Source organism: Cibotium barometz, chromosome 27, assembly GCF_041138505.1.
Source record: "Cibotium barometz isolate CiBa-2024 chromosome 27, ASM4113850v1, whole genome shotgun sequence".
NCBI classification, from domain to species: Eukaryota; Viridiplantae; Streptophyta; class Polypodiopsida; order Cyatheales; family Cibotiaceae; genus Cibotium; species Cibotium barometz.
The window spans coordinates 55698746-55725728 of NC_141072.1; the positions used below are offsets into that span (position 1 = coordinate 55698746).

Consider the following 26983-nt stretch of genomic DNA (forward strand, 5'->3'; position numbering starts at 1 on the left):
CACATTATCCATGATGTACAAGGATGCAAAAAGCTATGAATCCAACCTTCCCACTGAAGGGGACATTCAGGCTATTCAGTAAAGACTTAATATTTCACACATGGGAAGGGAGGGGGCGTCCTCATCGACGGTCCAAGACACTAACTCAACAATCAATATATGGACAAATGATTTACTTGTTAATGATAAAAATCAGAAGGTGTGTTTACTTTAATTACTTTTTATTATGCTAAGTAGCTTATTCTATTTGTTGTGTTGGCTCATCGACAATATTGTTTTGCAGAGCTGGTTGTGTTTGAAGATGAGTTTCTCTGTCACGGAGCAAGCAAACGCGTGGGAGGACTCGGAATGGACTCAGCACTGGGAGAGTACATAAACCGATTGAAGTTTCCACAATTCATTATATTCCACAAGAAATTCTCAAAAGACAATGCAAAATTTCCTTTGTTTGCAATCAAGACATTATCCAGATACCTTGGGGCATATCCCGTCAGGTGGAATGCAAACAAAGTCATGCTTTTGGAGAAGCAGTTAGCATTGTGAATCTTTGGGCAGGGCCCTGGAGTCTATGCACTAAGGAGTAAATATTACTTAGCCTATATTGCTTATGGATTGGCGTGTGGGATTAAGGATCCCAATATGCTAAGTGATTATGGTGAAAGGGAGCTTCTGAGATTCACAAAACCAAGGGTTCCTCCAGTTTGCCAGTTTACAGGATGTTGTAGAGCCATCCTCAAAAAGGGCAAGGCTTCATGCACCCGAGGATGTTAGTGAGCAGGTTAAGGAGTAGTAGTATATTCCTATCTCTTGTAATAGTATTCTCTCTCGTGTAATGTCATGACAGTTTGCATATGATCATTTCTGAATTTGAAATGTTAATCATGGATCTATGGGTATCCAAATCTTTCCATTTCTTTGTTTTGTTCCTCGCCATTCTGCATGCTTAATACTTGCATTAGATCTCCTCTATATATCTTGTTTTCTTTCTTTATTCACAAGTTTTACTGCTTGATTAATTTGGGATGCTTTGAACTGCTGCTTCTTTTTGGCTTTATGTACAAGCTTCCTATATGTCCACTGATGTAATTCCTCTAAACTGTTAGCTTTTTCTGCTCCTCCACCATGTCTTGTATGATTAAAATACCCAGAGCGTGCTTGATAATGTGTTTTCTCCATTCCCTGGGTTGACCATATTGATAAACTACCATACTTCTTTGCAAACCAAGGGGTATGATGGTATATAATATGCTTCAAGAGAATAAAAGAATACATTAATTAGTATATTTTTTAATATACAGTATAAAAACTAGTTCAATGCATAATCAATCTAATACCATATAGTGGGTGATGTGTTGATCCGTCCATGCATCAATCATTGATCTCTTGAACTCATCTAGCCCTGTTTGAAATATTTCATGGTCCTCCTTCATCCACACTTTCTTTTCATAGAACTTAAATATAGTGTCTAGAGATTTCCACACCTTGGCTTTCCGTGTTCTTGCTTGATCATTGTCTGCATGGTCTACTACTGCATTGTGAACGCACTTCCATCTGTTGTATTTTATGATCTGCACTGATCGTCTTCTTCTACGACCTTCTGGTGTTGGTTCAAATAGAAACCTTTTTGCTTTAACACCCCCAATGGAAGGTTTCTTAGGTACATTCTTTCCATCCTTAGATCTTTTTTCATCTTGTTCAATTTTTCATGTCCACCATGCAAACCAATGTCTGATAGAACTTTCTCTAGTGCTTTGATGGATGTAACCTTTGCTGTATTGGGCTGTAGAGTCCATGCAAAACATATGTATAAAAACAAGAGTTTTTCAATGATTTTGCAAAGAGCATGCATTGTACAAATGTGGACACTTGACAATGGAATATCGATAATTGGCTTGAAGTTTGGGTCTTTCATGCCTATCCAGTGCCTTCTTCCAATACCTCTTATCAAACACCTTTGTACTACACATGCAATATAAGCACGGACTTTTTGAATTGGCACCCTTTGACACATTGTGCATACATTTCAGAGTTTTAAGATCACCCGCCATATGCCACTCTACCTTATATTGTCCCATGCCTTCCACATCCAAGATTTTACCATTTCTCTGCTCATTCGCTGATGATCTCGAGTATCGATGTCTTATGAAAGACCCAATGCAGAACATCAAAATTCTCTGATTCTACCTACAATACATAAGAAACATAGGAATGCAACACCCATTAGTGTTTTTAATATGTAATTATTTTTTCACAAACATATCCGAGCCTAATAAATTTTACCTCAAACGATCCCAATGACAATATATTGTTTTCAGATTGAACACTAAACCATCTAGGATCATCTTTTAAAATAGATGTATCAAGTTCCCTGTTCATCAATGTGATGGTAACCCTTTCTAACTTTCTCTCCTTCACAATTTGACACTCATCAAGCTTTAGCACAAATTTGAGGACACCATCACATTCTTCAGGAGTAACTTCAAACAATTGAACAACATATGATTGTAAGGCCTCCAAGTCGTATAAAATATTATTGTATCTATTGTAGACCACATCTCCTGTTGTTTGGTGCAGCATAGGTGTCTTCAAAATGAAATGGGGTTCCTAGTGCTTGCAGTACCTCTTTGTTTACTTGTTTACGCAATTTTTTTTACCAAAGAAGGATTTGGCAATAATGATCCTTTCATACTAGAATCCTTCATCTTTTCCTGCAAAGTCTTATAAATGGCTGAGTACCCTGTGTGTGATATACCAGCCTCATCAAGTATTGCCTGGATGTCCTGTGGATTGAGTTGATTATCTTTGAAAAAGTCCTCTATTTGCTTTTTTGAGACCTTCTTATATTTCTTCTCGTTCATCAATGCTTTTGCATACTGGCGATCTAAAAGAAGACTTAAATGTGCGCTAGAAGGTTCTGTCATTGATTCTTTATCATGGTGCAATAATGATCTGATATCAGATTGAAATGCAAAAATTGATATACATGAACATATGCAATAATGATTGCTATTCATAAAATATCACAATAGAAACAATAAACCAATTAATATAGAAAGGAGCTTACTTGATTGCATGTATTCTCTTCTTGATGCCACCACCTCTCCTAGCTTCATTTGCTCAATATCCCTTAGTTTTTTTTGTCATTTACGGAGACCTAATGAGGTCTGTTTATGTCTTAATTTAGACATTTGTTTTTCAAGCACCCTAAAATGGTTTCCTTATTGCTTAATAACTTCTGCACAACACAATGCTCCATGGTTTTCTTCAAATGAATGTTCTCCTTCTCAAACAAATCTCTTTCTAATTTAAGAACATTGCTTGTTGCTTCCAAATGATGTGTATATCCTAGGAGCCCATTATAGCCATCTCCAACAAAGTTAAGCACAGATGTCGTATTCCTAAATGGGGGGTGGAGTTTCTAAAAGGGTCTTTTGGATATAACCTCCCATCAATCCATAAATCTATGTTTTTCTTCCCTTGCATCCTCAACATTTCTTTAGAAGCATTACACAAAGTATTAGGTTTATTTCTCTTTAATAGAGGTTCATATTCATGTTCAAGCTCGATGTGCAGTTGTAAATGTCTCTTTTCTCTGTATTCCTCCTTGCTCTTGATCCCTCTGCCATCCTCTTGATTATCTCTATGTTCCTCCTTGCTCTTGATTAGTAGAAAAATCTGAATGGAAAGAGAAAGGTGCCAAAATAGTAAAAAGAAGTAAAGAGTCCAACTAATTTGCAAGAAAAACCTTGATTTTAAAGGTACCAATACCTACAAACTTTGATATGTAATAACTTCAAAATTTGAGGTAAAGTTTCTTGTAGGGAGGGAAGTCGAAAACCTTTGAAATTTGAGGTGAAATTTCTTGTAGGGAGGGCACTCGAACTATTTTTTGATGATCCTTGGTTCAAATTTCAAGAAATATTCTATTTCAGCTTGTACGTAGAGATTTTGAGATATAAGCCATTAAACTTGGAGAATTGACCAATTCATTGTTCACGTAGTACATATAGAACTGACAATATTCTATCATTTTTATGTACATTTAAGAATAGAAATATATCTTCAAGAAAATGCCAAGAGAAAATATTGTTGCCATATACATAGGCAGTGATGTGTGTGAACACACTTAGGACCGCCAGGGCACTTTTTCCCTCTTTAGGAGGTTTTTTCCCCCGGCTTGTATATACGCCCATCACTCTAAGGCTAACTTATCTTTTGTACATTGACACAATCTAATACACTTTGTGTTGTGTGCATTCTTGCTCCTTCTTCTCCAAGCTTTGTGTGCTTTCCTGCAACCCTAATTCCAACAATTGGTATCAGAGCAGGCATCGGCCCCCAGGGCCATGCCGCCAGCACCCTCCGACTCACGTTCTCCGATTGAGGTGAGTTTTCACGAGCGCTTGCAGATCCCTATACTCTGCAAATAGGCCCGTAGAGCTTTGCGTTCTCAGAATTTGCATCTGAGGTCGTTTCGGGCTCCGTTTTTGCATTTCAAGTTCTGCACAAGTGTCTTCGTCATTGTCTGCAGAAATTTCGACAGTGCAGTTTTCTGCAAAACAAGCATACGTATTCTATTGTGGACCGTGCTACTACATAGCACAAGTTGTCTCTTCTGTTCAGTCTTTGCTTCATTACAGGTAGCTTTTGCATCAGTTTCAGTCAGTGGCCATGGCTGATAACAGCAATGATGTATTTTGCATGTTGTCTGCTAAAGACAAACTGGATGGAGACAGCAACTACCCACTTTGGGCATACATGATGCAGCATGTTTTGGTTGCAAAAGGAGTGTGGAACATTGTGCAGGGCATGGATGTACATCTAGGTTCTGTGGATGTAGGATCTGTTGAGGATGTTGCAGGTTCTAGCAGCTCTACTGTTGCTGCTGTTTTACCCACTGCTGAACAAGCTCGTTGGGATGGTAAAGATGCGCAGGCTCATGCCTTGATTGCACTTTCTGTCAAACGTAACATCACCCCACATATTCGTTCAGCTAGAACAGCAAAACAGGCTTGGGATATTCTAGCTGGTTTGTATGCAGGTCGTAACGAGACAAAAATCGCTTACCTGCGTAAAGAGCTAGAATTGAAAATTATGCAAGAAGATGATGACATGAATGTTTTTCTTGCTGAGATTAAAGATCTCAAAGAACAGTTGATTTTTGCAGGTGAGATTATTCCTGATCATTCTCTTGTGCAGACTGTTCTTGATGCTTTACCTGAGACATATCAGACTTTTGCTTCCACGTGGAGACTTCTTAATGAGGACAGACTTGATGCTGTCAAGTATGATACTTTAGTCAACAAGCTCTTGCAAGAAGCGCAGTCCAGGCAAAACAGGGCTAGGCAGCGTGCAGTTGATCAAGCATTTTTTGCTGCCCAGCAGCAGAGAAGAAGTGGTAAGGCAGCCCCTTCCACTGTTTCTTCTCCTATTAGTAGGTCTGCAACTTCTTCTCCTTCCATAGGTAACAACAATAAGTCTGAGAAGGCTCTTGATAAAGACAAGAAAAAGACCAGGTGCAACTATTGTAAGGCAAATGATCATGTCATTAAGAATAATCTGATTTGTAGAGTGCATGTGATGAAGCTTGTGCATGAAATGATGTGTAGTTGAGGCTTGTGTGATAGCTCTTTGCATGTTAGATTCTTTGCATAAGTTGCATTTTTATGCTTAAGTGTAGCCTAATCTTGATGCTTTGATTATGTTAGATTGATTGCTTGAGTGTTGAAGAAGGATTGAGTAGGACTAGAAGTCATTAGTGTGTGGTTAACTCATCTTCTCCCATTCGGGATAGCCTCTATGCGCTAACCGGGTTGCATTCACGGATTGACAAAGTGTGTGGGTTGGAGTGTAGCCTCCGCTATGCTATGATGCCCCAAACAGTTGACCATATTGATAAACTACCATACTTCTTTGCAAACCAAGGGGTATGATGGTATATAATATGCTTCAAGAGAATAAAAGAATACATTAATTAGTATATTTTTCAATATACAATATAAAAACTAGTTCAATGCATAATCAATCTAATACCATATAGTGGGTGATGTGTTGATCCGTCCATGCATCAATCATTAATCTCTTGAACTGTATAAAAACAGGAGTTTTTCAATGATTTTGCAAAGAGCATGCATTGTACAAATGTGGACACTTGACAATGGAATATCGAGAATTGGCTTGAAGTTTGGGTCTTTCAACCGGTGCCTTCTTCCAATACCTCTTATCAAACACCTTTGCACTGCACATGCAATATAAGCAGGGACTTTTTGAATTGGCACCCTTTAACACATTGTGCATACATTTCAAAGTTTTAAGATCACCCGCCATATGCCACTCCACCTTATATTGTCCCGTATCTTCCACATCCAAGATTTTGTCATTTGTCTGCTCGTCTCGCTGATGATCTTGGGTGTCTTATGAAAGACCCAATGCAGAACATCAAAATTCTTTGATTCTACCTACAATACATAAGAAACATAGGAATGCAACACCCATTAATGTTTTTTATATGCAATTCTTTTTTTACGAACATATCCGAGTCTAATAAATTTTACCTCAAACGATCCCAAAGACAATATATTATTTTCAAATTGAACACTAAACCATCTAGGATCATCTTTTAGAATAGATGTATCAAGTGCCATGTTCATCAGTGTGATGGTAACCCTTTCTAACTTTCTCTCCTTCACAGTTTGACACTCATCAAGCTTTAGCACAAATTTGAGGACACCATCACATTCTTTAGGAGTAACAATTGAACAGCATATGATTGTAAGGCCTCCAAGTCCTAAAATATTATTGTATCTATTGTAGACCACATATCCTGTTGGTGCAGCATAGGTGTCTTCAATATGAAATGGGGTTCCCAGGGCTTCCAATACCTCGTTTACTTGTTTATGCATTTTTTTAAACCAAAGAAGGATTTGGCAATAATGATCCTTTCATACTAGAATCCTTCATCTTTTCCTACAAAGTCTTATAAATGGCTGAGTACCCTCTGTGTGATATACCAACCTCATCAAGTATTGCCTGGATGTCCTGTGGATTGAGTTGATTCTCTTTGAAAAAGTCGTCTATTTGCTTTTCTGAGACCTTCTTATATTTCTTCTCGTTCATTAGTGCTTCTGCATACTGGCGATCTAAAAGAAGACTTAAATGTGTGCCAGAAGGTTCTGTCGTTGATTCTTTATCAGGGTGCAATAATGATCTGATATCAGATTGAAATGCAAAAATTAATATACATGAACATATGCAATAATAATTGCTATTCATAAAATATCACAATAGAAACAATAATAAAATATCACAATAGAAACAATAAACCAGTTTTAATAGAAAGGAGCTTACTTGACTGCATTTATTCTCTTCTTGATGCCACCACCTCCTAGCTTCATTTGCTCAATATCCCTTAGTTTTTTTTGTCATCTACAGAGACCTAATGAGGTCTGCTTATTTCTTAATTCAGACATTTGTTTTTCAAGCCCTAAAATGGTTTCCTTACTGCTTAATAACTTCTGCACACAATGCTCCATGGTTTTCTTCAAATGAATATTCTCCTTCTCAAACAAATCTCTTTCTAATTTAAGAACATTGCTTGTTGCTTCCAAATGATGTGTATATCCTAGGAGCCCATTATAGCCATCTCCAACAAAGTTAAGCAGAGATGTCATATTCCTAAATGGGGGTGTGGAGTTTGTAAAAGGGTCTTTTGGATATAACCTCCCATCAATCCATAAATCTATGTTTTTCTTCCCTTGTATCCTCAACATTTCTTTAGAAGCAGTACACAAAGTATTAGGTTTATTTCTCTTACTTAGAGGTTCATATTCATGTTCAAGCTCGATGTGCAGGTTAAACTTGGAGAATTGACCAATTCATTGTTCACGTAGTATATATAGTACATGAACGGATTGAAGACTTCGAGAACTAGCAATATTCTATCATTTTTATGTACATTTAAGAATAGAAATATATCTTTTATATCTCATGAAAATGCCAAGAGAAAATACGCCAAAATCAATTTCACCTTATTTTTTAGGCTTTTTGGATCATCTCTCTCTAAGCTTAGTTGGCACTTCTTAGAGGGCCCAAAGTTGAGTCCAAAATTCCCCTAATGTGTGCCCAGGAAGAAATTGATGGTTGGCTAACAAATGTGCCTAGCGTGCCCCTTCCACAAGGGCCACTAGCACCCCTAAAGGCACACACATCTTGGGCATATGGAGGATGTGGCATGTTAAGGTAGGTCCCCACTTTACCTAACCATCCCTCTAGTCTTCCACATAAAAGACAAGCTTGGGGGAGTTGAAAATAGGAGGAGTCCCTTTGGACTATAAATAGCCTTTCATCTTCCACACTACCTTTGTATGTGGGATTACTTGGTATCCCTTTTCCTATCTTACAATCCCCAATACCCATGTGAGATTTGTACCTCCAACACCCCCCTCCAATCAGGCACGAAGGGAAGTGGCTTACAATATAAACCAGGACTCTGATACCATCTTGGAAACCAAGAGTTGCCACACCACCCATGATGTGTCATGGTTCACACATCAAGGAAGAAATTGATGGTTGGCCAACAAATGTGCCAGTGTGCCCCTTCCACAAGGGCGCTAGCACCCTTAGTTAGAGGCACACACACACACATTTGCATGGGCCTATAAAGGGCTTTGGCAGGTAGGTCCCCACTCTGCCTCACCAACCCTCCAAAAAACAAGAAAATCCACCAAGACTACTTACTTGCTAATAACTCTCAAATTCTTCATTGCTTGTTGCTCGTAAGCTATCCATTTGATTCTTCACTTCAATGTCCCAATTTTGAACTAGAAAACACCAAGCTAAACAACAAATCGATGGCTTTCTACCTCTAGGGCAAATTAACACTACCAAGTAAAGAAATAAAACAAGAGCTCTAAGCTAATAATGGTACTATCCTTAATAATTGCACCAAAGATGTTCCACGCTCCATTATCTTGCAAGAAGGAGAAAAGAAGAAATGCAATTAATAGTTTGAAAGGTTGTGTAGTGATGCTCGAGGGTTTTATTAAAGAGAGTTTTTTGTACCTTTTTAGGTGGTGGTGTTGCTCCCTATGTGTGTGAATGCATGTGTGTAACCATGCTTTGAATGATGTGTTTGGATTGATCCTTAAAAGATTAAGTTATGAGATGTAAAGAGTAAAGGAATGCAGAGCAAAGTTAGGTAATCAAACATGCAATCGTTACCTTTGCCCAACATCTAGCTACTAGACTTTTATAGAAAATTGACAATGTTGTTGTGCAACACAATGTTTTGCCAAGTGACACCAAGTAAATTTTACACTAAAGGAGTGTTTAGTGTGGATACACACATGAGTGCTGCCTATAGGAAGAGTTGCATATGCATAAGCTGCCATCACCTGCGATAATGGGAGCCATCGCTTTATGCACCATAGGTGAATTTAAAGTTTGGAAAAAAGGGGCAAGAATCCAACACTTTGTTTATGTAGCACTCCCTAAATGCTCCCTACTTTACTAAGACCATCATTAGCTCAAGAAAGAAGTAAAGACATGCACCCACCTATGTGTAAGCACCCAAAGGTAAATGCCAAAGATACATGCATGATGCATGAGCGATGGTGCCCATAGAAAGAGCTATTTCTACCGTCCATATGCTAGAACATATCCAAAGTCCTCTCCATCCAAAGGCAAAATATCAAGGAGCTTGAATTCTTCCATGAGTGAAAAGATAAGGCCAGGTGGCCACCTTTGGAGATAAATGAGGTTTTTAAGTGAAATGAAATAGAAAAATGGCCTAGAAAGTATTCGTGAACGCTTTTGTTTCGTCTCTCTTCCCCTCTCTTCAGTGAATTGTATCTGCATAGACGAGGGCTTGGAAGGGGCTTTCGCGGCCCTTCTGCTGCATTCTTCAAGGCAAGGAAGCGTTGATTTCTTCTAATCGACCCATTTAGGACCAGTTCTGGTAAGTTCTCCTCTGCGTTTTCTTCTTGCATAGACCCTTAGCTCTTCTGTTTTGGATGTGCATTCCAGAGGTCCTGAGTTATGGAGATGGAGAACGCTTCTTCTCTTTCCGACGACACCAACAAGCAGATTCCGGCTGCTTCTGCTCTTCTTACCAAGGAGGATTTGTCTACTTTGGATCCAGAAGTTAAACAAGGCGGTCATGATGCCCAGAGAAATGACGGAGAAATAATGCCACTGCAGCAGCAGATGCTTGATGAAGAAGATGAAGATGCCCTAGATCCAGAAGGGGATTTTGTTGATGCCGAAGCTGTGCCAAGTGACAGGAATTCGGCCGACTCCAGCCCTACCGATGTAAATCTATTGAATTCTATTGGGACTCACATTTCTGTCCATGGTGAGGACAAGGAAGATATTGATGAAGACGATGGTGTCAGTGTCGAGAGCTTCGACAGTGCGCTAGAGCGGATTGCTGTCGCCTCTGCCAGCGATGCCACTAGTCCGGTAGGCCCATCCTCCCCGCAGCCCATTGACACGGTCCAGCAGAGTGCTCTTAGGCAACTCAACCTGTGGAGCAGTGGCGTCTCCTCGCTAGACACCACTTTGTTGGAAAATATTAGCCTGGAAGAATTTAAGAGCTGTGTTGACAAGATTGTGGAAGCACAGAGCCCCTCTCCCAATGAGGAGGTTGTCAAGAACATTCTTTCTGCTCTTCTGCCATTGGTTGGAGGAGTTCACAAACAGAGTAGTTCTGATAGAGATGAGATAGGACAAGATGTTGGTGATGGAGGTGGTTCTACAGCCATGCCTTCAGCAAAGCGTATGGCTAAGGATGATAACGATACAGACAAGGGGGATTGTATGGAGGCCAATAGGATGCAGCAGGGAAATGTTAGGCAAATGGAGCCTAAAGAAGTAACCTTTGTCAATGGCCAACTTGAAGCCTCACAAGCCGACCCTGCTCTAGGTCTGCAAGATCAAGGAGTCGATGATGAGGCTCGTGCAACCAAGAACTCCACAATAACTCTGGACACAGCGGAAGGTTCTCCTTTGACATCTGAGCATGAGCTGCCCAAGGAAGTGGCAGAAGCTCCTGATGATGATGTTGCCAAGAAGGATGTGCCAGATTATGGAGGAGGAAAAGATAGTGTGGGAGATGACAAAGATGAAACTCAGGTCATTAAGGAAGGCTATTATGCAGGGCAGGAGGCAGAGGTAATAGAATGGGATGAGATGGAAGAGTCTGAACTTGATGGCCTTTCTATTGCAGATGTACCTCCTTGGCCTGAAGTGATGGGGGATTTGGAAGAAGGTGATGATAGGGTAACTGTGAATGCCACAAGCTTGCAACAAACATCTGAAAGGTCAAATGATGACAAAGACCTAACCATGTCAAAGAGTGACGAAGCTCCTGTTTCTGGCCTTGAACTTACTGAAACACTAGGGTTGTCAGAGGTAGCTGTGGAAGGAGAGGAAACAGAGGCTGTGGAAGCGGAATCTAGCCTCGATATGGGTCCTGGTGAAGTGAATTCTTCAGCAGAAAATGCAGTGGTGGAGCAGGAGGTAGAACACAATGGTGATGGTGAAGAGGCTAGGAAGTCAGAAACTATTGAAGAACAAGAGGCAAGCCTCTCTGAAGAGGATAAATCTCCAGTTAAGTTGGAGACAGCTAATAAGTCCATCGCTGAACATGCTGAAGCACATGGAGAAGTTAAGGAAGCAAGTGAAGAGTTGGGCCTCTCAGAAGAAGATAAAGGCCCATTGGAGACAGCTGACCAGTCCATCTCTGAACATGCTGAAGCACCGGGAGAAGCCAAGGAAGCTGAGAATACCAATGAAGTCCTCAAAGCACAGGAAGAGTCTGCATTAGGTGGGGACTCTGCTGGAATGCAAGAAGAGGCCCAGGCAGGTGTGGGAAAAATGGTCGAAAGCCCTGAAGAAAAATCTGCAACTGAGGTGGAGGCAAGTGTGAGGGAAGAACAGCTATCTGCAGAAGTTCTAGCTGAGAAAGAACAGGATGGAAAAGCTAAAGACAGTGAAGATGAGGTCAATGGAGGGGATGCAGAAACATCAGAACCCTCAATTGCTGGGGGTTCAGGACAAGTTGATGCAAAGGTTGATGATGTCATGAGTTCAGAACAAGAACCGGCAAACATTTCTTTGTCCAGCCCTGCAATGGAAGGCATGGTTCGGTATAACATGGAGATATCTGAGGAGCCTGGGTTTGGCGTAGATCTCTCTGAAACACAAGCTCAGGATGCAAAAGAGGATGATGATACTTCTAAAAAGGAGTCAGAAATTGCTTTTAAGGGAGAGGAATCTGTCAAGGGAGATGCAATTAAGCAGGAGAAGGAGTCTGACAATGTGGAGGCAGAAGCTAATGATTCCGACAAAGCAGAGGAAGCGGTGACCGAAAACCTTTCGCCTCTGGCTGCAGTCGTGAACTCCAAACCCTCAGCAGCTCCAAGCACTGATATGCCGTCACTGGGTGGTGCAGGACCCTCTCTGCCTGTGCGACCTGCTGGCCTGGGGCGCTCGATACCCTCCTTAGAGCATGCTCCACGGGCCGCACAACGTAGCAGTGGTGTAACTGCACGCCACTCTTCTGTGGCTAATGAAGAAAACCGGTTAAATAGTGATGTTTCTGAGGGTAGTGAAGATGCGCGAGAGAAGCTGCAGATGATTCGGGTCAAGTTTTTGCGCCTGGCACATAGGCTTGGGCAGTCTGCACATAATGTGGTGGTTGCACAGGTATTGTATAGGCTAGGTTTGGCAGAGCAACTCCGTGGAGGGCGGGGTACCGGTAGGACTGGGGCATTCAGCTTTGAGAGGGCAAGTGTACTAGCAGAAGAGCAAGAAGCTGCAGGATCAGATGATTTGGACTTTGGGTGTACCATCATGGTTCTTGGGAAGAGTGGTGTTGGGAAGAGTGCAACAATCAACTCCTTGTTTGATGAGGTGAAGTCCGGGACAAGTGCCTATAGTCCAGCAACAAACAAGGTGCAGGAGATCACTGGGACAGTTCATGGCATCAAGCTAAGAGTCATAGATACACCTGGCCTTCTGACTTCCTTTGCTGACCAACGTCGCAATGAGAGGATCATGTCATCTGTAAAGCGTTTCATCAAGAAGTCACCTCCTGATATTGTGCTGTATTTTGATCGATTAGACATGCAGAGTAGAGACTATGGGGACCTGCCTTTGCTTCGGACAATCACTGATACCTTTGGTTCTGCAGTTTGGTTTAATGCTATTGTAGTACTCACACATGCATCTTCGGCCCCTCCAGATGGTGCCAATGGTGTGCCTGTGAGTTATGAGATGTTTGTTGCTCAACGCTCTCATGTGGTGCAACAGACCATTCGCCAGGCAGCTGGGGACATGAGGCTCATGAATCCTGTTTCTTTAGTTGAAAATCATACTGCATGTCGGAGAAATAGGGCTGGACAACGTGTCTTGCCTAATGGTCAAGTTTGGAAACCACAGTTGTTACTTCTCTGCTTTGCCTCCAAAATTTTGGCTGAAGCCAACTCTCTTTTGAAGTTACAAGATAACAGTCCAGCCAAGCCCTTTGGGGTCCGCTCTCGAGTGCCGCCTCTACCCTTTTTACTCTCATCATTGTTGCAATCACGATCTCAACTGAAGCTTCCAGATGTGCAAATGGGCAGTGATGATGAGTCGGAAGAGGATTCAGAGGAAGAGGAGGATTCGGAGGGTGAAGAAGATTATGATGATTTGCCTCCTTTCAGGCGCTTGACCAAGGATGAGCTGAAGCTGCTGGACAAGGAGCAGAAGAGGATCTATTTTGAAGAGTTAGAGTATCGAGAAAAGCTCTTCATTAAGAAGCAGTTGAAGGATGAGCGAGTAAGGAAAAAGGAGATGAAGAGAAGATTGGCTGCACTCCCGAAAGAAGTGTCACAGTTCATAGAGGAAAGTCTTGAAGAGGAGAATGCCTCAGCTGCAGTGCCTGTTCCAATGCCAGACATGGCATTGCCACCTTCATTTGATTCTGACAACCCCACCCACAGGTATCGATATCTTGACACTGCAAACCAGTGGCTTGTTCGTCCTGTCTTGGAAACACATGGTTGGGATCATGACAGTGGCTATGATGGTTTAAATGTTGAGAAAATGTTTGTCATCTCCAAGAAGATACCGGCTTCGGTATCAGGTCAAATAACCAAGGACAAGAAAGAGGCCAATCTACAGATGGAATGTGCTGCTTCTTTCAAGAGTGGGGATGGCAAGGTTACCCAGACAGGTCTTGACATACAAACTATTGGAAAGGATCTTGCCTATACCTTGCGTAGTGAGACTAGGTTCAGCAACTTCAAGCGAAATAAGACCACCTGTGGTCTTGCTGTCACTCTTTTAGGTGACACTGTTGCAGCTGGTATGAAAATAGAAGACCGGCTGATGGTAGGAAAAAGGCTAAAGCTGGTTTTGAATGGTGGGGCTCTAACAGGGCGTGGAGACGTTGCATATGGAGGTAGTTTGGAGGCTACCATAAGAGATAAGGATTACCCCATTGGTCAATTTCTGTCAACTCTTGGACTCTCTATCATGGATTGGCATGGAGACCTTGCAATTGGTGGCAATTTGCAGTTACAGTTCAAGGTAGGAAAGACAATGATGATTGCCCGTGGGAACTTGAACAACAGGAAAGCCGGTCAGATTAGCATTCGGGCTAGCAGCTCTGAACAGCTGCAGATGGCCTTGATAGGTTTGATTCCTCTGCTACGCACGTTTGCCAACAACAGAATTTTGAGCTCTAGCTAATCTGCTCATTGAGAGCAGCTTCTAGGTAGTTGGTTTAGTAGAGGGGTTATGTAGTTTTGAGGGCTGGTGAGCAAGCTCATTTTAGTTCTCGTGATGATGGTTTTCTTTTTCGTTTTTTTTTTGTAGTAAGGGAGTCTTTAAGTGTCAGAGAGATTTGAGTTGTAATCTGGTTGTTATCTTGGAATTTTTATGTACCTTGTAGTTATAATTTTAGCCAGCTTGGAGTTTGTAGACTTCATGGGGCTTGTGAGGCCGTGGATCCACAACTGAAGGTCAGCATGTGGCTTTGTCATACAATAACTTGCACTTGTCTTCAAGATTGTGAGCTCTGTATGGAGGTTTTAAGATTTGGGTGGCTTCAAGTCCTTCAATGCCACAATGAATTATTCATTCAACAACGGCTTTGTCATACAATAGTTGCACTTGTATTACAAGATTGTGAGCTCTGTATCGAGGTTTTAAGACTCGGGTGGCTTCGAGTACTTCAATGCTGCTATGAATTATTCATTCAACAAGGCACGTCTCTTGGCCTGCTCCATGTCTGCTGCGTGGGCAGGGAAGGTTGTGTGACGAGTGACTTGCAGATATCCTTTCCTGTGAGGGGTTGCTAGGGTTTGTTTTTAAGGCAGAAATTCCTTTGATTATCGTGTTTCTTCTTTGGTTGCATGAGTGTTGCCATTCATGCAAACAGGTGCCTGTTCATTCGCCTACTACAAAAATCTTGATGTCGTGGTTGTGTTGCATGGTGAACTATAATCTACCCATTCTATTCACCCATACCCCAAATTGAGTGAGCCCCCTGATTATTTTTCCACACCACCTTTTGCATTGGCAAACGTTGCAAATGTCTTACCCACCTTCACATCAGTGGCACTGGCCTCCCGAAGCTTTGCTTTTGGCAAACCTCTTGCTCATTACTTGGAAGACATCTACTTTGCTAATACTTCTATTGGTACGTGTAATTGCATTCTCTCGCGGCATGGCCTAGCCCATGATCATCCGCTATGCCCCCTGACATGTGTTTGCCTTCACGCGAGCATTCTACACCCCCAACCCATCATTGGTAGTTGTCACCACCCTGGCCTCCTAATCATCATTCACACTTTTCTTCTATACAGAGACAAGTAGAGTTGTCTATCTCTATGAGCAGCCCGCTGGCTAATTATGATCCAGCCCATCTCATTTCTGTCCTATCTTATCACTTATATCTTGCCTCAGTTGGCCTTTTAGTTGCTGCACTGTACCCTTCCTGCCCTCGATCATCAATGACATTTGCCGATTAGCTCCCTTGATCAAATATCACCCCAATGTTTTGTCGGTGGTGGCTGTTGGTATTTAACCACATTTAGCAAAACCACTTGTGTTAGCTTTCTTAATAGGGAATACAAGGAGCCTCGTATCTAGCTACAGATGGAGGGCTAGATGTGTCTAGAGACATAGCTCACATGTATAGTAAGCTCTGGGGTCCCATACCACCCCACACCACCAACACACACACCTCGGATGTCATTGTGCGGATAGCCTATGCTCGGCCTCGAGTCAAGGATTGGAATGAACAATCTCCTTGAATTGTGCAACATATTTTAATTACATTGGTGTCCTATAAACTAGCTGCATAATGCCTCATGAAGTGACTGGACTTCTCCTTTTTAGATGGCCTGTTCCGACGCTCGATACATTGTGACTCCGAAGTTAGATCTGTAAACTAGTCTCAATCTTCATACTTAACTCTTTAAGGACTGTTGTGTGTGAAAACGGTATTTTAACCAGCCCTAAGAGGGGTTTATTTTGGGTTTTTTTGGTCTTGTGCTGCTGGCCGACAGCCCCTGCACTGGGCCGACCAGCAGCCCAACTCATATATATATATGCATCGTTTCATATTCAGCAAGCACACCACATCATAAAAACAACACCATCTGCTGCAGCCAGCCTACCTCTGCAGCACCCTGGACCTCATCATTTATCTACGACACACCACCATCAACTTGTCTGCTGCCGGTGCTACCTCTGCAACAGCAGCAGCATCATTCATCATCTGCAGCATCATCCCCCTGCACACAGCAGCAGCCTACGTTTTCTGTCCATACTTGTGTGCTGCCGGCTCTACCCTCCACAGAAGCAGAACTACCTGATTTGATACCTGTAGCAGATCACATCATTGGGACAGCAGCCCTCTCTGCTCATCATCACCTTTCGACATTGTGACAGAAGCCCTCTCTGCTCTTCATGACCCCTCGGGTACTGCAACACCCTTGTCGCTAGAGCCTGCATCACTTCACCTTTCACTGCCCACTACAGACATCTACCACCTCAGAGTGCCTTTGCATCCACCAACGTGAGCCTTCGACACCGACCATCTCTCAGAGTGCCCTTGCCTTACATCAACACGAGCCTTTGTGATCGACCGTGCTTCAGCTCCGACTGTGCCTTTGCTTCTTCACCAGTCTACTACTCAGAGTCTCCTCACATCCGAGGGTCTCTTGTACAAGATTACATTCACCATCGTACATACACTCATTCATCCATTTCATGTTGTGTTGATTTGCTTTGATCTCTCATACATTTGGTTCTTTCGTCCTTTTGCCCTCGCATGATGTTGTACTCAGTAATGATTTCAGAGAAGCGACTCTTTAGATTGTGCATACTTTCTTAAGTAGCCTCAACTTTTGACCATTTTATTTAATCAAATATGCATAATAGAGGAGATTTCAAGAGCGTTTGATTTGGAACCAATTCATGCTGTAAAGGAACATGCCTGGTTGTTTCCTCAAGTTTGGCAATATCTTTCACCAGAATGGCTTGATCACCTTCACCCAAACGTTCTTTTTTTTCCCAAGAAATAGATCCTTCTATTAGTTAATGAAAAACATCCACGATGGGCTAAATACAACCACGAAGGGCTAGATACAACCTTGCCTCATGTACAGGGCGGGGATCAAATAATCAAAAGGGTGGAGAAAGATGCACTTCCCCTTCGGCTGGCTGCTCTATGAGGAGAAGGCTATCTCATGTGGGGGGGGGGGGGGGGGGAGATAACCACACAGGTGGTTTGTAATGCCAAAATTGATCGCCTCCTCTATCGGTGAGAAAAGGACCAGGCTGCCAGAGCCTCAAGAAAGCTTCTTGCTGCTTCCGCATGCGGTTAGAGCCACCTTGCAACTTCCCCCATTGATTGCGGAGGGTATGGATGATGTCAAGCCAAATGCTCTTGATGGACTTGGTGTGGGTACCCTCGATGGCTTCGCTGCATCTAGCTCGCCATATGTGCTAGGATGCAATGCTATTGCAAATCTCCCATCTCTGACATGAGCCCTGTCTCCAGTGGTCAGTAGATGGGATTGTGACTGGTAGTGTTGAAATATGGAGGTGAGAAACTTGAAGGGCAAGCCCCCCACCATCCTCCTCACAAGCCTCGACAACCTCAGCCTTTGACAGTGGCCCAAATAATGATCCAGGTCAAGGTCCTATCCATCGTGAAGATGTGGAGAATCTACTGCCAAACCTGTTGAGCCTTCGGGTAATCCCAAAGACAATGTCGTTGAGACTCCTGAGGGTAGCCACACCTCGTGGAGGCGGCTAGTCGATCTCTAGCGGCCAACCACGTGTCAACTGCCAAGCTCGTGTGCGCCATCAGCCAAAGAAAGAGGGTGATCTTTCAAGGCCAAAAACTATCCCAGAGCCTCTTCCAAAAATATGTGAGGAAACGTTGGGAGAGGCCCTGTGATTGCCAATGTACTGCTGCTATCGGAGTCTTCTCTCGATCAACGGGATCATGCCAAGTCCACTCTCCCGGGTCCCACTAGAGGCGCGTGAGAGGTTGGCTCTCCCATATCCATAGCTACTAGAATCTCTCCTGGCCACCTTGGCCAATGGGGGGTCTATGTGCCACTCCCATGCCTAAAATCCAATCACCCTCACCCTATGTAAAATCCTCCAAGGGGGGCTCAGATCTCTCTAATCTACCATGGGAACCAATAGAAAAAGTGAGCAAACCACTGCCCTCATCCTCACCGTGGACCGCCAAAAGAATATCATGCCTGCTAGTAAACACACCTAGCCACAGTGGGGAAGTCGGATGTGGGATAGGAGACAGCCACTCCTGAGGAATAGTAGAGTCGATGTCGATGCGGAGCCTATCTCTACCCCTTGGATCCCTGTCAGGCCTCTCTCTTGAACCTCCGGGGGTAACTGCCTGTGTGTAAGCCAATCTCTAAGGGACCTAGTAGCTCCTATGCTCAACACGCCCCATGATACATGAGGTCGGCGGGCCCCCGACATATGGATATTGGGTAAACGGATCAAGGGGTTCCAAACCAATGGCTGCCGAAACCGCTCCTCTGATCCATCTGGTACTTTGCAGCCAAGGCCCCCCTAGACTCGGGGTGTAGGTTGAAATCCGAGCCAAGAGGAAGTCCTTCCAAGGCTCGCCACCGGGAAGGCGTCCTCTAACAATCAGCTTGCCCAACATGGTGCGGCTCTGAATAGTAGGGTCAATGATGCCTAGCCTTTCTCTACATCGTGGGTTGAATGATCACTCTCCATGCCGCCTTGCCCTCCCGTAATTGCCGGCCCATAAGAAGTTCCGGATCAATCGCTGTACTTGGCCAATACATGCTCGAGAGAGGGCCCAACAAGAAATGTACTCACTTGGTGGCAAGGACCTGGTTCGCCACCACCACTCTACCAGCTAGGGAGAGCCTCGCAGAACTCTAGTACAAAAGCTTCTTTTGAATGCTCAGAAGAAGAAGAAGGGTGAGCTCATGCTCCGGAGAGATGTCGTCGATGCCCACTTGGCATCTGAGATAGCAAGCTCGAGTGCCCCTAAGGATAAACACCATCGGAAAGCCTCAACTGGGTGCCAAGTCGGGGCAGGTGCAGAGTCTACCCAAAAACCACACGACTTGTGCCCGTTGATCTGTGCTCCTGATGCACTACAAAAGATCTCAATTGCCTCAGTGAATCTTTGGAGATTCTCCACATCTCCTGAAAGGGAAGCTGCTATGTCATGTGCAAACTCTGAGTCTAGCAGCTCCTCTTGAGTACGGAGGAGAAGACGCAATCCTTGCAGCCCCATCTCCTGGGATGAGAGAAAACTGCTCATGGCCTTGGCAACGCATAGGAAAAGGTAAGGTGCCAGAGGACTGCCCTGCCGAACCGAGCGAGAAATGGGAAATCCATCGCCACCACAGGCTCCTGGAATGAGAACTTGACTGTGAGAGGTTGAATAAAGTCATGAAACCACACGAATCCACTCCAAGGGGAACCCCATCTGGCTCATCGTGCCCTCTAGAAATCTCCAATCCACCCTATCATAAGCTTTCTCAAAGTCTAGGAGTAGCACTATGAGGTCCTGCTGCCCTATCCTGGCTGAAGCAGTCACCTCCGAGAAGGTGAAGATGTCCAGAATTCTCTGATCTTGAACAAAACCTATCTGAGTGTCATGGATCAAGTCAGGGAGGAAAGGCTGAAGTCTTCGGCTGATGGCCTTGGCCAAGATCTTGTATGTCGTCCCAAGGAGGGTGATGGGTCTCCACTGCCGAATCTCCAATCTGTCATCACCCTCCTTAGGAATCAAGTGTATCCAACCCTTTGAAAGCCTCTCTATCATGGCACATGTGGTCATAATCACATTGAAGGTAGCTCGAAGGCCACTTCCATGAGGTCCCAGTGGCGAAGAAAGAAAGAAACTGGAAGCCCGTCCACCCCAGGCATTTGCCCCTAGTCAATGCCTCCGCCAGCTCTTTTGCAGTGAAGGGAGTCAATAAGAAGGACCAAAGAGTGAGGGGAACCACCTCTCTCGTGTGCCACCAGACCCTCTTGTGCGCGTCCATCACCTGTGGGGATAATGGGGCACCCGTGAGGATCGAAAAAAATCAGTGGCAATGGCTCACATGGGGGGGGTCAAAAACAATGGCTCCATCCTGGCCACGCAACCTGCGAATACCATCTCTCCTCTTGTGGGGACCTTCTATCTCAAAGAAGTCTTCTGTGACTCTATCGCTAGCTTGGGTCCAAAAGGAAGCTCTGGCATGGTATTTGTACTCCACCCTCCTCTCCTTGATGGATTTGATCTCCATACGGTTGGCAGCAAGCTGACTCTCAATCTAAGGGCGTTAAGAGAAGCAAGACTCCTCCTCAGACTCCTCTCCTACTCACGAAATCCCTCCAATTTTCTCTGAGCTGCCTCTTGCAAAAAACTGATGATCTCACCAAGGACTGCATCCAAGGTGCACACAATAGAGCCTGAAATAAAATCCAATCCTGCCCAAATTTGCTCTATCCTGATCTTGCAGACCTCGGGGTCCTGAATAAGGTTGTCCCGAATCCTAGATAAGGCTGTCCGGAATCCTAGAGCTCGCATGCATGTCCTGTCTCTAGGGGTCCTCTAATGTCATAATAACCAGAGCGTGATACGAAAAAGTAGTGCCCGCCAAGATGTTGATCATGCCCCCACTATCATGTGCATAATGTGTATCTACCGTGTGCTACACACACACAAGACTAGCTTCGAGGTTTGGGGAAGCTTGGAGCTAGGCAGGCTGATTAGCGAGCTGAGTTAGGGATAGACTAACGGGCGAGTGCCCAAGTGTGGACGCTCGATGACCGGCCAAGAGCCTATAAAAGGGTGGCCAAGGTTAGTCATTAGATATATAGAGTCTTGCATGTTTTGTGAGAGCTCTATGGTCTGGAGCGTGGATCTAGTGCACACGTGCACCTACTTTTTTACGCAGCCGAGGCCGACAGCAATCTCGAGGCCCGTGAGGGTAGGTTCGCGGTGGCGGTATGTGATGCGGATGATTTGAGAGGAAGGAAAGCTCGTTGGGCTGAGTTAATGCAAGATTTTGATTTTGAGATCCGTTATCGGAAAGGGTCCATGAATAGTGTTGCACATGCACTTAGTCGAATTAGAGAGGTGAATACTTTGTCGTTCACCGAGATTTCCACTGACTTATTTCAGTCATTGAGAGGGCTTTGCAGGAACTGATAATTATTTTGGTCCATTTTGGCAGAAGATCCAGGACGGGAGCTCATTGATTGACCATGACTGAGCAGTCTACCATTTAGGCTGCTGGATGATTCGGAATGGTTTACTATTCCGTAATGACTAAATTTGTGTACCAAAGATCCCCGACATTCGGTCCAAGATTCTAAGGAGTGTCACGATGCCCCTTCTTCTGCTGGACACCCTGGGGTACACAGGATGCTATTGTTAGTGCAACACACTTTTTATTGGCCAAAGATGAAAGGGTATGTAGAAGATTATGTTCTCAAGTGTCAAATTTGTCAAAATAAAGGTGAACGCTTTAGACAGGTTGGGTTGTTGCATCCTTTGCAAATCCCAAGTAATAAATGGGAAAGTATTTCCATGGATTTTATTACCAGATTGCCAAGAACACATCAAGGCCATGATTCTATTTGGGTTGTGGTAGATCGCTTGACAAAAATGGCTAGATTTTTACCGATCCGGAAGACTATTACAGCTACACAATTAGCACGGCAGTTTATCGAGCAATTGTTTAGACTGTACGGGTTACCGCAGGACATAGTCAGTGATAGGGACTCTTAAGTTTACGAGTGATTTTTGGAAACTTGTTTTTGAGAAGTTGGAAACAACTTTGAATTTGAGTTTCTCAGATCATCCTCAATCTGATGGCCAGACTGAAAGAGTGAATCGGATTTTGGAGGATATGCTTCAGGCATATGTATCCAAAAGACAAAGTTCATGGGAGGATTATCTTCCTGTGTTAGAATTTGCTTATAACAGTACTAAGCATACAAGTACAGGTTTTAGTCCTTTCATGCTTATGTATGGTTTTCAACCTAGATCACCTGTTACAGTAGGATTCTTAAGACTTTAGCATGATGTAGCACATAATTTTTTGCAAGATATGCAAGAAATGTTACAAGTTGCAAAGGAATCTATTAGAAGTGCTCAAGACCGAGACAGATTTTATTCTAATAGACATCGTTCACCCAGAGAGTTCTCTGAAGGAACGATGGTGTATTTGCAAGTTTCGAAAGATTCCGAGACTTTACGAATAGGTCAATCTCCGAAATTATCCCCTAGATACTGTGGACCATTTCGTATTACAAGAAGGATTGGTTCAGTTGCATATGAACTGGATTGGTTCAGTTATGAATTGGATTTGCCTTCTCATGTGAAAGTTTATCCTGTATTTCATGTCAATAGACTTAAGGAAGTACTGGGTGGAACAGACCAGTTAGTTACTCCTCAAGAAATCATAGATGTCGTGGACATGACATTTGTTTCACACGAACCTGAAAAGATTCTTGGGTTTCATGAAAGAAGATTGCGTAATACGCTTATCACGGAATACAAGATCAAGTGGAAGGATCGTGTTGAGGAGGACGCTACATGGGAGACATTGACTACTCTTCAGATTACCCTTGCTTCTTAGTGAGCTCAGGAGTGAGCTCTTAGAGGAAGGGGAGTATGTCATGTGCACAGTGTGTATCTACCGTGTGCTACACGCACACAAGACTAGCTTTGAGGTTTGGGGAAGCTTGGAGCTAGGCAGGCTGACTAGCGAGCTGAGTTAGGGATAGACTAACGGGCGGGCACCCAAGTGTGGATGCTCGATAATCGGCCAAGAGCCTATAAAAGGGTGGCCAAGGTTAGTCATTAGATATATAGAGTCTTGCATGTTTTGTGAGAGCTCTATGGTCTGGAGCCTGGATCTAGTGCAGACGTGCACCTGCTTTACGTAGCCGAGGCCGACAGCAATCTCAAGGCCCGCGAGGGTAGCTTTGCGGCGGTATGGGACGTCACGAGGTAGAGATTGGTCGGTACGTCAACCTAGTTAGCTCAGCTCGTGGCTCGGTGGGGACAGCCAAGACTATGGGCTTGCCCACGGCTGTCATGGTTGGGAGGTGAGTTAGGCCTGCACCTCCTTCTTGTTTGTTTGTTTGGTTTGTTTGCAGGTTTCGAGTCTTGAACCGGGAGCGTTCTACGAGGAGATCCTTTGGGGTTTTGACACCCACGGGTCACAAGTCCACTCATCCACATAAAATCTGTCAAGTTGAGAGAGGTTGGGACTGGTGCTCCTCCTATCAAACCATGAGAAGCATAGGCTCCCCGAGCTGCACCCAAACTTTGGAAGATGCCAAGGATTCTGTCCCTTGAGTGCCAGGATCAACTCCTCCCATGCAAAGTATTATGTGCCTGAGACTGTGGCCGTGTGTCCTCTGAGTCTATCCTTTGGTGCCTCTATCATGTTAAAGTCTCCGCCCATGCACCAAAATTCAGCTTGAGGAAGGGCCTGACGAACTATACTCCAAAATATGGCTCTACTTGCTACGGCATTTGGGGCATAGACATTGAGGAAGCCCACGCAATCTTCTCCAATCATAACAGAAACCACTATGCTTGCCCAATGACTATGACACTTGAGCCTGCCACTATGCTTGCCCAATGACTATGACACTTGAGCCTGCCCCACTACCGGTGTAAGAGCTCCTCATTGACAGAAATACAGACTCCTCGCATCCTCGAGGAGCCAAAACAGAGAGACCAAAAAGTGTGGCTCTTGCTTGGGTAAAATCTCCCCATGGCAGTGGGTACGTCCCTCGGAGAGGTGGTGCTCCTGGAGGAATAGAATGTCGATGAACTATAGCTCTCTGAAGCTCTCGCAGAAATTTGATATGGTTGCTTCATTGCCCCCTCTTGAGGCACCATTGAAACATGTTTGTGAAGGCTGTATTTTGGGCAAAATGCAGCGTTCTGCGTTTCCCAAGGATGGTTCTGTGCGGGCCACTCGCAAATTACAGCTTGTACATAGTGATGTATGTGGGCCTATGCAAACTCCATCAGTTGGTAAACACTTGTACTTCGTGACTTTCATTGATGATTACTCAAGGCATGCATGGGTATATCCACTGAAGGCAAAGTCCGAAGTGTTTTTGTGCTTCAAACAGTTTTTACTTATGGTTGAAAATGTATCCAATTGTAATGTGGGCACCCTCCGTTCTGATCGAGGGGGGGAGTACATGTCTAAAGAGTTTGATGCATTTCTGGCTAGTCGTGGAATAAAACACCAATGTACAGTGCCGTATACCCCTCAGCAAAATGGTGTTGCTGAGAGGAAAAACAGGTCACTTATAGAGATGGCACGATGTATGGTCAAGAGCCAAGCTTTGCCACATGCGTTTTGGCTTGAGGCTGTCATGTGTGCTGCATATGTACTCAACAGGTGTCCCACTAAGGCCTTGCAGTCTATTACTCCATACGAAGCTTGGCATGGTAGGAAGCCTTCTATTGGTCACTTGCGTGTCTTTGGTTGCTTGGCCTATGCTTTAGTGCCTATGCAACAACGCAGAAAATTGGATGATAAGACTGTCAAATGCATTTTTGTTGGTTACAGTGTGCTGAGAGCAAGGGTTACAGATTGTATCATCCACAGTCAAAGCGTATCTTGATTAGTCGAGATGTTGTTTTTGTGGAAGATGCTGTGCAACCTTTGTTATCATGTACCAAAGAGACAGGTGTGAGCTCACGGGATGTATTTGATACGTTGTTGCCTCTCTTTACAGGTGGGAATTTAAATGTAAGTCCTAATGAGGCAAATATTCAGCCTATGCAGATTTCGAACGACATCATAGATCAGCCCATTTCTGATGCAGATTTACAGGATGTAATTCATGAGGATAGGACTGAAAATGAGCAGGCTAGAGGTATGCCAAAATGGCTGGTGCAAACCTTGCGTGATAGTAAGATTGATGCACCTATGACTAGTCGTACTCGTTCAGGTTTTCAGCATGCCTCTTATACAACAGATTGTTATGCTTTGGCTGTGTCTAGTATGTGTGAAGAGGAAGAACCTCTTTCATTTGATGAGGCACAAAATTCAGAAAATTGGTTGGCTGCAATGCAGAGTGAATATGATGCTATAATGAAGAATGGTACATGGTCTTTGTGTGATTTGCCTATTGGTAAAAAGGCCATTGGATGTAAGTGGGTTTTTAAGTTGAAACGAAAGCCAGATGGCAGTGTTGATCGCTATAAGGCTAGACTTGATGCAAAGGGTTATGCTCAAGAAAAGGGCATTGATTTTGATGAGACCTTTGCTCCCACTTGTCGTATGACTACCATTCGTAGCATTTGTGCATTGGCAGCTCATAATGGTTGGAATGTACATCAGTTGGACATAAAGACTGCATTCTTGAATGGAGATTTTCATGAGGAGGTGTATGTATCGCAGCCTCGTGGTTTTGTTCAAAGAGGGCAGGAAAACAAAGTGTGCAGGTTGAAAAAGGCTTTACATGGTTTAAAGCAAGCTCCACGAGCTTGGTATGAAAAGATACATGCATATTTGACTGCACATGGTTTTCAAAATAGTCCAATAGAAAGCACTTTGTATGTTAAATGTGTGGATGATGTACATCTAATCATTGCTCTCTATGTCGATGGCATGCTGCTTACAGGACCAAATGAGAGTCATATTGCTGATTTTAAGGCTAACTTGAATGCCTCTTTTGAGATGTCAAATTTGGGGCATTTGCATCATTATTTGGGGATACAATTTAAGCAGTGTGATGGAGGTATTGCTTTGTGTGAGACAAAGTATATTGAGACATTGTTGCGGAGATTTGGCCTTGAAGACTGCAAGCCTATTGCTACTCCAATGGAGATAGGTTTGAAGTTGAGTCTTCATGATGCTGGAGATCACTTTGATGTCACACTCTATCAGACAGCTGTTGGTTACCTCATTTATGTATGCATTACGAGGCCGGACATTGAGTTTGCAGTCTCATAGGTGAGCAGGTTTATGCATAGCCTAGGGTCTCAGCATTGGAAGGCAGTTAAACGCATCTTTCGCTACTTGAGTGGCACCATACATCTTGGGTTGTTTTATCCCAAGGGGGGATCGTTGCCGCCAGATTTACATGCATTTTTGGACTCAGAATGGGCTGGTTGCTATGACACAAGAGTGTCCACAAGGGGTTTTTGTTTCATGCTCGGTAGCTCATGCATATCTTGGTTGAGCAAGAAGCAACCTACTGTGGCCACTTCCAGTTGTGAAGCTGAGTACAGGGCAGCTTTCACAGCTACGGTTGAGTGTGTGTGGCTCAGACGGCTTATGCATGTCTTGGGTGTTGGACAGGAGTCTGCCACCTCTATCTACACTGACAGTCAGAGCGCATTGGCAGTTGTGAGAAACCCAGTTTTTCATGCTCGCACAAAGCACATTGAGGTGCATTATCACTATGTCAGGGAGAGACTCTCAGCACA

General features: G+C 43.8%; 1 protein-coding gene across 1 annotated transcript; it reads left to right on the forward strand.

Annotated features, from left to right (window-relative positions):
- Positions 1-9765: 9765 nt before the first annotated feature.
- LOC147623539 (uncharacterized) lies at positions 9766-14966 on the forward strand. Its single transcript, XM_086821723.1, has 2 exons — positions 9766-9906; positions 10024-14966. Exon 2 carries the CDS (start codon positions 10036-10038, stop codon positions 14731-14733), a length of 4698 nt encoding a protein of 1565 aa, XP_086677849.1. The 5' UTR covers positions 9766-9906; positions 10024-10035; the 3' UTR covers positions 14734-14966.
- Positions 14967-26983: the final 12017 nt, after the last annotated feature.